This window comes from Vespa mandarinia, chromosome 9 (assembly GCF_050613455.1).
Source record: "Vespa mandarinia isolate Hongniang chromosome 9, ASM5061345v1, whole genome shotgun sequence".
Lineage (NCBI taxonomy): Eukaryota > Metazoa > Arthropoda > Insecta > Hymenoptera > Vespidae > Vespa > Vespa mandarinia.
This window is the reverse complement of record NC_140818.1, coordinates 2,702,501-2,717,500: the sequence shown is the minus strand read 5'-3', so window position 1 is coordinate 2,717,500 and position 15,000 is coordinate 2,702,501. Positions and strand designations below refer to the sequence as shown.

The 15,000-nt window shown below is 25.3% G+C and overlaps 1 protein-coding gene across 2 annotated transcripts in view; it reads left to right on the top strand.

Annotated features, from left to right (window-relative positions):
- Positions 1-15,000, top strand: part of Fife (regulating synaptic membrane exocytosis protein fife) — a 92,227-nt gene that overhangs the window by 58,849 nt on the left and 18,378 nt on the right. For both annotated transcript variants that reach the window (XM_085659178.1, XM_085659179.1), the window contains exons 11-14: positions 2,699-2,823; positions 3,655-3,767; positions 3,892-3,965; positions 4,604-4,662. In XM_085659178.1, the coding sequence (XP_085515304.1) occupies positions 2,699-2,823; positions 3,655-3,767; positions 3,892-3,965; positions 4,604-4,662 (371 nt within the window). The remainder of the gene's footprint in view (positions 1-2,698; positions 2,824-3,654; positions 3,768-3,891; positions 3,966-4,603; positions 4,663-15,000) is intronic.

Sequence of the window (15,000 nt, the reverse complement as noted above, 5' to 3'; positions counted from 1 at the left end):
CTTAAGCTACTGTACTATCCAAGCTAAAAGTGAAGCGTCGGGTAAAATGGTCGTTCTGGTCATTCCCTTTGTCGTTTAAGGTCGAGACGACCTTAACGAATAGTCTCCGTGCGTGTAGAGAAAGAGAAAGAGAAAGAGAGAGTGAAAGAGAGAGAGAGAGACAGAGGGACGGAACAGACAAAGAGACAGACAGACACGCCCTCCTGTCTACCCCCTCTCACGATGGATTTACGTCTCCGGTCCTTTAACGCTTCGGGAAAGTGGAGGATAACTGTCATGGTTTGCCAGACGAAATCGATATTCAAATGAGTCGCTCTTCAAACGTTCACCTAACTCTCTCTCTCTCTCTCTCTCTCTCTCTCTCTCTCTCTCTCTCTCTCTCTCTCTCTTTCTCTTTCTCTTTCTCTTTCTCTTTTTTATCCATTTTTTCATTTATTTTCTTTATTTTTTGGTTTTTCTTTTTGTTGAGTTGTTTCTTTTTTTTTTTTTTTTTCGTTATTCTTCTTTTCATTTTTTTGTTATCTTTTTTAATAAAATTGACATTAGTTCAGCATGTAAATAATAATATTTATTATGGCAATAATAATAATAATGAGGATAATAGGAAAGAAGAGCTATAGTAGCGATAGTGATAATAATAGATATAATTGTAATAAAAATAAAGAAAATATTGAGATAATAATAATAATAATAAAAAACAATATAAAGATTATTTTTATTATTATTATTATTATTATTATTATTATTATTATTATTATTATTATTAATATATTTTTTATTTTACTCTTTCTTTCTTCATTATTTTTTTCTTTTTACTCGATAAATTTTCTTACAAACAATAATAACAATAATAATAATAATAATAATAATATCACGAATATTTCTGACGTATACAGAGATTTATGTTTTCAAGGAGAAACATTTTTTTAATTTTCTCTTTTATACAAACCAAACTCTATCTCCGACATTTTCTCATCCCTTTTCTAGATAAAATAAGATTGCATCGTAGTAGTCACATTGAGAAGATTTATGCAGCCGGGACAAATGTAAAATTCGATTTACATTCGACTAAGCCAAGTATTCACGGCGCTGTTGCGCCGAAGGATTCTATGGGATATTGAACAGAGATAGAGAGAGAAAGCGAAATACAGAGAAAGAGAGAGAGAGAAAGAGAGAGAGAGAGAGAGATAACTCTCTCCAATCCATTAACTCTCTCCCTCTCTCTTTTTGTCTCTCTGTATCTGTATCTCTCTCTCACTTTCTCTCTTCTTCTCTCTCTCTCTCCTTCTCTCTCTCTCTCTCTCTCTCTCCTTCTCTCTCTCTCTTTCTCACTCACTCATTCTCTTACTCTTTGTTTGGATCGAGTAGGCGTACTGTTATTAGCAAGGACCACAAATCCTGCAAGGTAGAGAGATAGAGAGAAAGAGAGAGAGAGAGAGAGGATACTCTAAATCGATTTTACCTAACGTACATATATATGTATAGATATTTACGTTCGAACGTAATACAACAACAACAACAACAACAATAATGATACTAATCAATTGGTCGGACGAAACTATTAATGATCAGTAGATTGAAATAATTAATTTTTAATGTACGTATAGATTGCAAATAAAATATTTACCGATAAATGCTGTCTGATTTCGTATGAAAATTTTGTTAATATTTTTTTATAAAACGATTTCTCCTTTTCCTTTTGTTCTTTTTTCTTTTTTTTTTTTTGTTCTTTTACTTTTGTTTACAAGAAAATTATTTAACGTCAAAATTTATACTTAATACGTAGTAGTATAATTTTATAATATTTATAGTATTTAATATAGTATAATAAAATTATATTATTGTATATTTTCCTTTATATGAATTATTAATACTTCTAAATAATAGTACTATTATTTTTATTTATTATTATTATATTTATAGAATAGTATAATTATTTCTTTTTTATATATACAAAGATAATCTCTCTCTCTCTCTCTCTTCTCTCTTTCTATTATATTAATATTATTAAATAATACATATTTAATAATTACACTAACTATAATTACTATATATAGTATAATAACAGAATTTTTTTTTAACAACGTACATTTTTACATATTTTCAAGGAAAATTCGTTTAAGTGACGTAGAATAAAAAAGAAATAATATAGAAATGGGGAAAAAATGTGACGTAAATATCAAACGATTCTTTTCTTTCAATTTTTTCTTTTTCTTTTATATATATAATATCAATTACTATATCAGCCATCTATATACATAGATTTTTAGGTTTTTTCAAAAAAGAAAAAAAATACCGGGTTGCGTGACATGAGAAAAAGAAAGGAAAGAGAAAAAAAGTACAAAAGATCTAGCGCAAATTTTGATCCATGAAAAGATAAAAATTAAAAAATTCTTTTTTCTTCTTCCTTTTTTTATTATTATAATAATTCTTTTTCTTCTTTTATAACGTTCATTAAAAACGTCATAGAGAACCATATGAATGCATTCATGCATGCATATTCGTTATCGAATCTAAAGAAAGGAAAAGTAAAAGAAGAAAAGAAGGTAATAAAAGGAAAGAAAAGAAATTAACCGTAGATTGCATGGAAAAGGGGCAATAAAAAAAGAAAAGGAAAAAAGAAAAAAGAAAAAAGAAAAAAGAAATAAAGGTTCCCGACGAAACGAGAGGATATATCGTTCATCAACTTGTGTTACAGCACGCGGTTTTGGCATGAGAGTTGTGGGCGGGAAAACAGGAGCTGACGGTCGTACTTTCGCATATATCGTTTGGACCGTTCCCGGTGGTCCAGCTGACACAGCCGGACTCCAGCAGGGCGATAAGGTATCTATCTCTTATATCTATGTACATATGTATATTTACCTATCTTTTTTCGCACCGAAATTTATATGGCTATGTATATAATCTAATATGTATATAATCTATGTAATACGTAACTACTCGTTTATATGTTTGTGTATGTATGTATATATATATATATATATATAGGTGAAACTCCCATCGAATCTCATAACAAATTTTTTATTAGAACATTTATCTATCCTTTAACATTTTTTCTCTATTTTGTACTTTTTCTTTTCTTTTCTTTCCTTTTTATTTAATATCAATCGATAAATCGAAATAACAGTGACAATCTTTTTCGTAAGATTTACAAGGGTAAGATGATGGGTCAAAAGTTCATAAAGAAATTTCAATGATCAATTAATACTTCTCGATAATTTTTTTTCAATGTTTACAGTTAAACTCGTAATTTTACAATCTACGTTCGTAGTTTGATAGATCTGAAAAGAAAAAATTGTTGTTACTAAAGGAGTCTTAATAAAAGAAAAAAAAAAAAAGAGTAATTAATTTTTAATATTCATCTAAGAACTTTTAATCCCAATCACCCGGTATATTCATAAATAAATCTATGTATTTCATTTTTTTGTCTGTTATTATTAAAAAAAAAAAAAATATATATATATATATATGTATATATAATTTGTCTTGAGACAGAATAAATGAAAAATAGTTGTGAAATCAGTTTTGTGAATCAATTATTGATTCCTCTTTTCAATCAATCTTTTTAAAAATATTGATTGTACAGTACAAAATTATTATTATTATTATTTATATTATTATTATTATTATTTGGATATAAATAAATTTTTACAGGTATTAGAATGGTCAGGTGTATCCTTGATCGATAAAAGTTTCGAAGAAGTGGCACAGATCATTGAACGTACCGATGATATCGCCGAACTCGTCATCGAACATGCAACAGACATGTAAGTATTTATAATAATTAAACATTTTCTATGTATATATGTATTTATGTAAGACAAATGAGAAAGAAATTTTGTTTCAACAAAAACAAAAAACGCGTCAATATTATTTCCAATATGATCACAGTGTAGGTGATTTATTGGATGATCCTGGAATGATATCGTCGTCCGGAAAATCATCCAACATGGGTCTTCTAATGGGTAAGTAAAAAAAAAAAAGTAAAAAAAAAAATTCAAAGAATTAGAAAATTAGAAATCATTGATTTGAAATCATTGACAAAATTTAAAATCAAAGATTAGAAATAAATTGACTAAGTAAATGAAAAAAAAAAAAGAAAAAATCGAAAAATAGTTAACTGCAACTCATGTAAAAAAGATAAAGAAAATAAACAAATCAACAAATTACAATTTTGCGAAGCAACAAAAGTAATAAAAACAAAAGAAAACCGGAAACCGCATTCGTAAACGAAGAAACGATTAGAAAAAAAAAAAAAGAATATTAATGTAGACAACATTTTTTTCCTTTTATCTGCGCGAAAACAAATTTTTATTATTATTTAATTATTCGTAAAAAAGAAAAAAAAAGATATAAATAAAAAATAAATTTACAAATCATAATTCTCTAAGCAATAAAATAATATTCATGATCAAAAGAAAACATATATATATATATATATATATATATATATATATATATATATATATATATATTTAATAAATAATTATTCCTGATGGAGATTTTTTTTTTCTTTTTTCCAAGATAGAATTCCTTCTGACCTTTGTTTTTTTTTTTTTTTTTTTTATATATATATATAACAATACGTTGCAATATTTTTCAGAAACCGAAACGGACAAAACACCGTCCTCACCAACGCGCAGGAAATTGCCAAAAACGCCGGTATAACGAGTTATTAAATTAACATCTACACGTGACCGTCTCTCTCTCTCTCTCTCTTTTTCTCTTTCTCTAACTCCTACACAATGTACACTCATACGTTAACAATGACAGTAACGATACCAATAATAACAATAACAACAACAATAACAAAAATTAACAATTACCAATAACAATTAATTATAATAATAATAATAATAATAATAAAAATACACGATCTCGTTCCGTAAACTCCACAATAAATACAACAAATAATAAATAAATAAATATATATATATATATATATATATATATATATATGTATATATATATATATATATATGTATATATGTATATATATATATATATACATATTTGTAAAAGTATATACATATATTATTAATAATTGAATCAACAACAAGAAAAATAATCAAACGAAAAAAATAAAAATCGAAAAAGGAAAAAAAAATAAGTGCGAAAAAAATTATGAAATTTAAAAAAAAAAAAAAGGAAGAAAAAAGAAAGAACGCAAGAAAGAAAAGGGGGAAAAAGTATAAACTGATATATAAAAATAAACAAACAAATAACAAATGATTAAAAAAAATAAAAATAAAAAGTAAAACCAAAAAAAAAAGAAAAAAGAAAAAAGGGTAAAATAAAAACTGCGGCGCAAATAAAGATGAAGACATTTACAATTCGATATATTTCATCGATATTATTTCTACGTATATGTTCTATATATACAATACACACTTGCACACAAACCTATTTACATAGACATATATGAAAACAGATTGTATAAATACATATGCAAAAATAATTTGCATATACAAACACCGGCAAAACATTGTATAACGCGCGCGCGCGTGCGTGCGTGCGATAAGCGTTCACACATATTATAAACATACATACACAATATACATATACATATTACATACACATATTCTTAACGTTATAAGATTAGAATAACGATGCGTCCTGCATGTGTGCCGGAGAAATATATCTTTATATGTTTTATATATATATATATATATATATATATACATACATATATATATTTTATAATATATTATATATATATATATATATACATACATATATATATTTTATAATATATTATATATATTATAATTATATATATATTATAATTATATATATATATATATTATAATTATTATATATTATATGTATATATATATATATATATATTTATATTATATAATATTATTATATGTGCTCTCTCGATCAAACCGGCGAAACGTGCAGTGTCTTCTCCCAATTATTGTCTTGTATTATATATATACTATACATACATATGTACATGTGTATTTTTTTCCTTTTTTTTGTTTTTAATCTTGCCTTGTGTCTTATATTTTTGATTTATTTATGGTTTATATTTATTTATTTATTTATTTATTTATTTACTTATTTATTCATTTGTTTAGTCATTCATCGTTGAAGCGAAAAATTCGTATTAATGTCGTCTTTAACCGGAACACGTGTCTTAACGATCGATGTTCTGGAAAATTCAGCACAAAATGTCTGTCTCGATGGAACTGACCTCGTTTGCGAGGTCTACTTCAACGAAGATGACGCTCTTATACGAATAATATTTTCACGTAGATACATGTACATAGGCACATATACATAAGTGTATAAGTGTACGTATGTGTAGTGAAGGTGTGTGTGCCATTTTAACGAATATCAAAATACAGACATAGGATTATTGAAATTATCAATTGAAAAAATACAGTTCGTGATTTAATCTTAATATTTGTTTAATAGAAATTAAAAAAAAAAATACAATTGAGAAAATTTCAATAATTTTTAATAAAGTTCGATGTTAAAAAATTATTATTATTATTATTATTATTATTATTATTATTATTATTATTATTATTATTATTATCTTTTTCTTTATAGTGAATGTATTATTCCTTTTAAATAATTTTTTATTCTTAATATTGAACATTTCAATTACGTTAAAATTGTACACACCGTATACGTATGATAGGACAAGGAAAATTTTTTTCCTTTAATTTTTCTTTTTTTTATTTGTTTCTCTTTCTTAAGTATTTTTTTGTTCTTTTAGTATATAATTTATGTACGAACGTCGTGACAAATCATTATTTAAATACAATACTTCTATAACGACGACAATCCAGAAAATTATTATCAGCAGAAAAATTTCAGTCGTGATAAGAAACAATTCACATACGTATATATATTGACTGCATGTTACAGTTTCGAATAGAATTTCTTAGGTTAAAAAAAAGAAAAGAGAAAAAATAACAGATTTATAAAAATTTTTGAAAAAAAGTCCTGTATGAATTTGTCTCATATATGGGAATGTGTTTTTCGAGAAAAGAAAAGAAAAGAAAAAGAAAGAAAGAGAAGAAGAAAAAAGAAGTAATATTTCTTAGATTTTAAAAAAACAAAAAAAAAAAAAATAGAAAAGAGAAAAAGAACAAGAAAAAAAATTAAGGTTTATGAAAAGTTCCACGAAAAAGGGTCTATATGAATTTGTCATATATGGAAATGTGTTTTCTTCTTCTTTTTTTAAGAAAAGAAAAAAAAAAAAAAAGAAAAAAGGAAGAAAAAAAAGGAAAAAGAAGAAAGCAAAAAGATCCCTAAAAAATTCTTCACTTGATCCGTTTCTAGCTGGAGGAAAAGACAGAAGCTTTCGTACAATCAACCGTAGAGATGAGTCGTGCGTTGTCTCTCTCTCTCTCTCTCTCTCTCTCTTTCTCTCTCTCTCTCACTCTCTCTTTCTCTCTCTTTCTTACGCACACATATACGCATACACATAAACATATTCTCACTCTATCTCTTCGTATATTTTCCACACTTTCTCTTTTTCTTGTCTTATGTCTTGAAACACCCTCGAATAACTTCAATATTTTTACCCGAAGAAAGTGAGTAGAAGAGACCCGCACGACGAGTTTAGAATAAACAATTTTTAGCTTCGAGTGTGTAAGAATGTGTGTTAAATCTATAAGAAAAAAAAAGAGAATAAAAAAAAAGAAATATAAAGAAATACGTATATAAAAAAAAAATAGTCTATATAATAACTTTATATATACGTATATATATATATATATATATATATATATATATATGTATAGTATAATAATGCATATATAATATGATGAAAAGTATAAAGTTTGTTTTTTATTGTTTCCTTTTATATACATACATACATATATACATACATATATATGTGTATATTTATTATGTATATATGTATATGTATATAAGTATATTTATTTATTTATTTATTTATTAAATATTCATTATTATTATTGTTATTATTATTATTAATATTATTATTACTGTTATTATCATTAATATTTTACTTATTAAATAATTGTATAATTTACATATTAATATTTTTCTTCAATTATTATTTATAAATTTATATATAAATATAATAATACAATATATAATATATAGTATCGCGTGATACATGTAAATTATTTATTGATTTATTCTTTTTTTTTCTTTTTTATTTGTTATTTTTCGAATCGTTGGAAAGAGAAAAAGAGAAAGAGGGAAAGAAAATCTGGTAATAAAAAATAATAGAAAAAATAGAAAAAGAATAAAGACAAGTTTTTAATTTACTTTGAATCATAAAGCTTCGCTATGTGTCTATATGTGTTTATTATTAACGACAAAGAATTTATTGCACGTTGCTCCGATGCAAAAGATAATAAAATAACGCGCGTGTATGAACGAAAGAAAAAATGAGAACAATTAGAAAATAAAGGGGAAAAAGAAAAAATCAAAAACATTATTTCAAAAATAAACAATATAATCCGAACGATCCGTGTTGCATTTTACTACCAGGTTTACTTTTGATACAATTTAAAAAGTTACTTACTTAGATTAAATATGATGAAAAAGGAAAGAAAAACGACAAAAAAAAATATGGAAGAAAAATTACTATGGAAAAAGGAAAATATCATTTTGTGGATATTTCTGATCATAAGTCTCTGTATTATAGGAAAAGTGGATTAGGACATAAAAAAAATATTCCTAGTTACGCAATTTAAAATCAAATTGAGTATTACGAATTTTTCACTATATATGGAGAAATTTATTCGATTAACAAATGACAAGTATATCTATACTTAAAAAATAATATCATAATATCTATTTTTATTGCATTTTTATAAAAATATACAAGATTAGATTTTTACTAATATTTTTTTGTTTCTTTTTATATATATATATATCTTGTTTCAATGAATAATTTAATAATTTAATTTTTCAAATGCAATCTAAACACTTTTATTAAATTTAATAACAAATAAAGCATCTCTTCATATCAATTAAGAAAAAAAATAAATAAATTTCATTGTGCTTATCCAAAATACCATATATGTACTCGATATTTCAAATGATCGAGATAAATTTATTAACAATTTTAAAATGAACTCTCCTACATTTTTCTCTTTTCTTTCTTTTTTTTTTCTTTTTAACAATCCGATATTTTCCAAACAATTTTCACGGTAGAGAGATTTTTGTCGAATATCTTCATAACATGACACTGTGTACTACTTTCGCTCAGGAAAATCTAAAAAAAAGTTCACGAAGTAGAGAAGACAAAATAAAAAAAAAAAAAATAAAAAAAGCAAGAAAGAAAAAGAAAAATAATAAAAAAAAAATGGGAACTATAATATTGATTAAAAATGTTATCCAAAAAAAAAAAAAAGAGAAAAAATATAATATAAACGAATGATAATAAAAACGTATAAAAAAAGAAAAACATTTGATAACAATCAACAAACTTTCTTTTACACTTGGGCGTCGTGCAAATTTTCTAATTCCACATATTTTGCTCTTGTATATAATAATGATGATGATAACGATGATGATAATGATAATGATAATGATAATGATAATGATAATGATAATGATAATGATAATTATAATGATAGTAATAATAATAACAACAACAAACTCTTGTGCGATAATTTCTACATATGAAAAAAATATTGTCATAAATTTTTGTTTACCACTTTTAGAACTAAATTTATTTGCAAATAAAAAAAAAAAGAACAGAATAAAATCGATCATTTCTAATTATAATAATGATCATAATTGTGATACAAAATTTATTTTTGTTTCTATTTATTTATTTATTATTATTATTATCATAAAATTCAAGTAATAAAGAAGTAAAAACAATCTGAATATATTAAAAGTTTCATTATTTAATATTAAATTATGAACAAAATTATGAATAAAAAATTATGGACAAAAAATATACCAATTATAAGTTGAAATGTATGATTAAAAAAAGAAAAAATAGTTATCGGTAATTCTAGTGTAAATTTTCCAAATATTTTTGTTTATTATTATTATGATTATTATTATTATTATTATTATTATTATTATTATTATTATTATTATTATTATTATTATTATTATTATAATTATTATTATTATTATAATTATTATGTCTATCTGTTTGTCTGTCTGTTGTCTGCCTGTCTGTTTGTCTGTCTGTCCATGTGTTTATGGAGTTAATGAGAAGAAAAAAAAAACCTTAAGAAAATCGTTAATTGTTCTGTGACTATAATATATATATATATATATATATATATATATATATATAAGAATGGTACAATCATTATTATAGTATATACATATATATATAGTATATACTATATATATGTATATACACATATTTACCTATGAATTTCTACTTTAATTTTCGATGTTGCAAAAAAAATAATTATAAACAGAACACCTAATGCAGATGAGTACATAACGTAATTAAAATATATCTACTTATCAGTGTATGTGTGTGTGTGTGTGTGTGTGTACGTGCGTGTGGTGTCTGCGCGTATGCGTATGTATGTTTGTATGTGTCTATCTCTCTCCGTTAGATTTGCGTGTGACAATGTATAGACAATGCAAAAGATTAATTAATTAATTGATTAATTAATTGATTGATTATAATCGATAAGAAATCGTGTTTTAGACTCGAACACGAGGTAATATTAAAATGAATGTCTCGTTTAGATATATAGATATACATTCTATGACTATGTGAATTATTATTTTGTAGATCTAACAAAGGAAAAAAAAATATATATATAACAAAAATAGATAATAGCACTTCATTTTCCGTTTTATTTGCGAAAATAATATTTTTTTCATTTTAATGTTACTTCTTTAAATAAAATTAATGCGATATTATTTATCATAATTTATATCGATCGATAAAACGGAACATAAACAATGTCTACACATATTTGCATATTTTGCAAATATAATAATAATAATAATAGTAATAATAATAATAATCAAATAGTGATAATGGTATATAAGAAGAAAACACAAAAATATTAATGTTAAAAAAGCAGTAGCTGTTTTTTTTTTATTTTTTGTTTGTTGTTACATATATATATATATATATTTCCTTTTCTTCCATCTTCCGACACATGATCGCAACAAAAATTTTTTCAACGAGGAAATTAATTTATCTTATTAATAGAATAATTATTATTGGTCGAATCTTGTTCAGAAATTTGGATAATTTCCTCGTTGATGTAAGAAAATCTTTGATAGGCGATCGATCAAACGTACGAGGACACTACACTTGTATATTTTCTGTTTTTCTTTTTTCTTTCTTTATTTTCTTTTTTTTTTTTTTTTTTTTTTGATACAATACCTTTTCGTGTGAGAGAGAGAGAGAAAGAGAGAGAGAACGAATGTCACGCTTTTCACATTTTTTTTCTCTTCGAAAAAGAGAAATAGAAAGAGAAATATATATAATATATATATATATAAATATATATACATATATATCTATATACAAAAATAACAATAACAAAAGGACGACGAAGAAGGAGGAGAAGGAGCAATCGAACAAAAACAAAAAAAGAAAAAAATTAGACCAAAATTTACCGACAGAGCGGACGAGAAAAAAGTGCAAAAGAAAAAAAAAAGAGATAGACAATTAATAATATAAAGAGGAAGAACAAAGAAAGAAAGAAGGAAAGAAAAAAGAAAGAAGTCAAATGAGAAACAAAAATTAATTAATTAAATAAATACATGGGGAATTTTTAATTGAACGTTGCGAGTTGGTAATAAATTTATGTCTTAATATTTCTGAATTGACACAAATCGACCATCACACGTATTGTTATTACTTCTCGTTCTTTTTTCATTTTTTTTTATTATTATTATTATTATTATTATTATTAGTATTGTTACTATTCTATGAATTTAAAAATTGCACGATACTTGAGAACTTTTATTATTTATAATAACTAAATAAATCGAATCAACGATCTTCTGTCAAATTTTTCGTATTTAAGTTTTTCACTCGCAACTTCTTCGTCGGTTCGACGTACTCGAACTCGGTTTATTATTAGGATACTACGAGAAAAATAAAAGAATAGAAAAAAAAAAAAAACAAAAACAAAAACAAAAATAACGTTCTACTTAAATTGTTCAATAAACGAAGAAAATTTGTAGGAAAGAAAAAAATAATTGAAAAAGGAATAACGTCAAATGATATCGTATTGAAAAATATAATAGAAAAGGAAAAAATATATAAAAGATAGAATAATATTATATATGAGAAAACATAGTCAAATATGGCGTCGCAAATAAAATATATATACATATATATATACATATATATATATATATAAATATAATAAATTAACTAAATAATCCTTCGAAATTTAACCGAGCTCGGGTGAGATTCGTTATTGAAAAATAAAAAAAAAAGGAAGAAACAAATAAAGAATACCGTGGCACTCGATCTTTCTTAACGCAAGATAAAAAGAAAAAGAATGAAAATGGAGAAACAAATAGAAAAAGAAAAAGAAATTTCCCTGCCACATAATGATATAATATATATACATGTATATACGTGTGTGTGTCTCTCTTCGTTCAATTCTTTCTCGACCCGAATGCATTATTTCCGTCCCCTTATGCCAATTCAATGACCCGTCCGTTCAATCCCATAATCGACCCACTCCCTTCCTGGCCCCCATTCAAAAACTATCTCTTCTCGTTTTCGATATTTTCCAAAAGCCGCCAAAGGAATAGTTAAAATTTGTGATCTGTGATTTTATTTTTTCTTTTTCTTTTTTTTTTTTTTTTTTTTTTACACAAATCAAAACTTTTCGAAACTATCTTCCATTTTCATTTTCATCTTTTGTATTTGTCACGCGTTTTTATCAGGATGTGCCTCGTCAATGCATTAACCCTATAATGTGTTCCATTTGAAAATGGTAAATACGTGTGTTTACGTATATTATTAGATGTTTTCATTCCTTTTCTCGTCTAGTTTATGTATTTCCTCCCCCCCCCCCAACCAATATATATGTATATAAAAATGTTTTCATATCATATACATACGCATATTAACAGGGTGTCTCAATCAACTCTTGATTATTTCAATGAGAAATAAATACTAATTATAATTATTTTTTCTTTTCTTCTTTTTATTTCTCTACAAGTTATTTCTGGTTTTTTTTTCTTTTCTTCTTTTATTTCGAGGGATGACGGTAAAAAAAAGGAAAAAAAAAGGAAAATAAAAAATAAAAGAAGAACAAAAAGAAGATCGTGTAAATATAGCAATAGCAATATTGCGTGTACAATAATTTTTAATTATTAAATGAAGAAGAATTATGATCAAATTTGAATAAGATCGAGTTAAATTGAAAACGCCCTGTATAATCGGCTTACTTAATACTTATCCGTCATCACCTAACCACACTCCCTGCCCACCCCCAACCCCCTACTTGAAAACCGTCATGTGTTATCCATGTGTAAAGAAAAAAAAAAAGAAAAAAAAAAAAGAAAAAAAGAGAGAAAAGAAAAAAAAATGAAGCACGCACTAAGTTAAAGAGACATAAAGAGATATAGACCCGCTGACGAAAAAGAGCAAAGAAAATTGAAAATGTAAGTTTGTAAATGTTGAACCAGTTTAGTATACTTGGTCGTCCTCCACACTATAATCTCTCCCAAACTGGCACGATACTAGTTGTATATTTTTTAGAGAATCTTTTCCCTTTCTGTCTTTCTTTCATTTTATATACCGCTCTACGTCCAAATCCCTTGACCACTACTCTTAACCTCCCCCACCAACCAACCAACCCTGTCCCAAACCAACCCTGTCGAGTTAACCCCTGAGTTTACAAACACACGCACACGCGCGCACATACATACACGCATACACACGTACTATATACATATACAGTTATGTGTTGTACGTATATATTTATTGTACATATATACTCAAGCAGACAACACAAACATCTTCGTTCTGTTGTAATATCTATGTATATACGTCCGCCATTTTGTAATTTTAGTGATGGCCGATTTGTAGCGTTTCACCTGATATTCGTTTTCTCTCTCTTTCTCTTTCTCTTTTTCTTCTTCTTCTTCTTCTTCTTCTTCTTCTTCTTCTTCTTCTTCTTCTTCTTCTTCTTCCTTTTCCTTTTCTTCTTTCTATATTTATTCTTCTAATTCTTCTATGTCTGTCTATACTTTGTTCCTATTTTTTTTTCCTTTTTCCTTTTTTCTGTTTTCTTTTTTTCCTTCAATACTTTTCTTTTCTTAAATTTTGTATTTAATTTTTTTTTTTTTGCGAACACAAACGAGTCAACACGAGATTAGACCAAACGTCCGGATTATTTTTTTATCGACTTAAATGAATAATTAAATTAATTACTTGATTGATTGATTAAATGACAAGGGATTAATTGATATTATAATTGTAATGAATTAATATTTTATAAAGATCTTACAATTTTTCATTATAATAATTATTATTTTTTACGTGCAAGAATTAATGTTACGATGAAAGTTGCGCTTTAATGAATATTATAATATAATAATGTTTATTATAATGTATCATATAATAATTAAAATATTATAATGAAAAATTAATAATAAAAGAAAAAAAATGAAAGAAAAATTTGGACGTTCGGTCGTTAACAACACTCTTTCCTGGTACAAATTTATTGTTTAATTGAGCATTTGACATTTTTTTGCGGTTAAAATATAAATAAATTCTAGAATGACATTACCAGGAAGAAGTGTGTAAAATCATAGAGAAAGAAAAAAGAAAAATGAAAATAAAATTGAAGAAAAAGAAAAACAACATATAGCGCCCATAAGCTTGCGCGGCTCTTCTTCGGCTTTAAAGAAGCGCACGGTGTCGATATATTCTCTATCATAAATCGATGTTCACTTTTAATGGTGTCGTAAGACGTGTGATAATATATTTATTAAGGAATTTGTCCCCATAGCTTTAAACGACATAGAAATAAAGTTAACGACATAACGTATTGACATATAGGCGTGTACAGGACACCTAGTACACGCTTC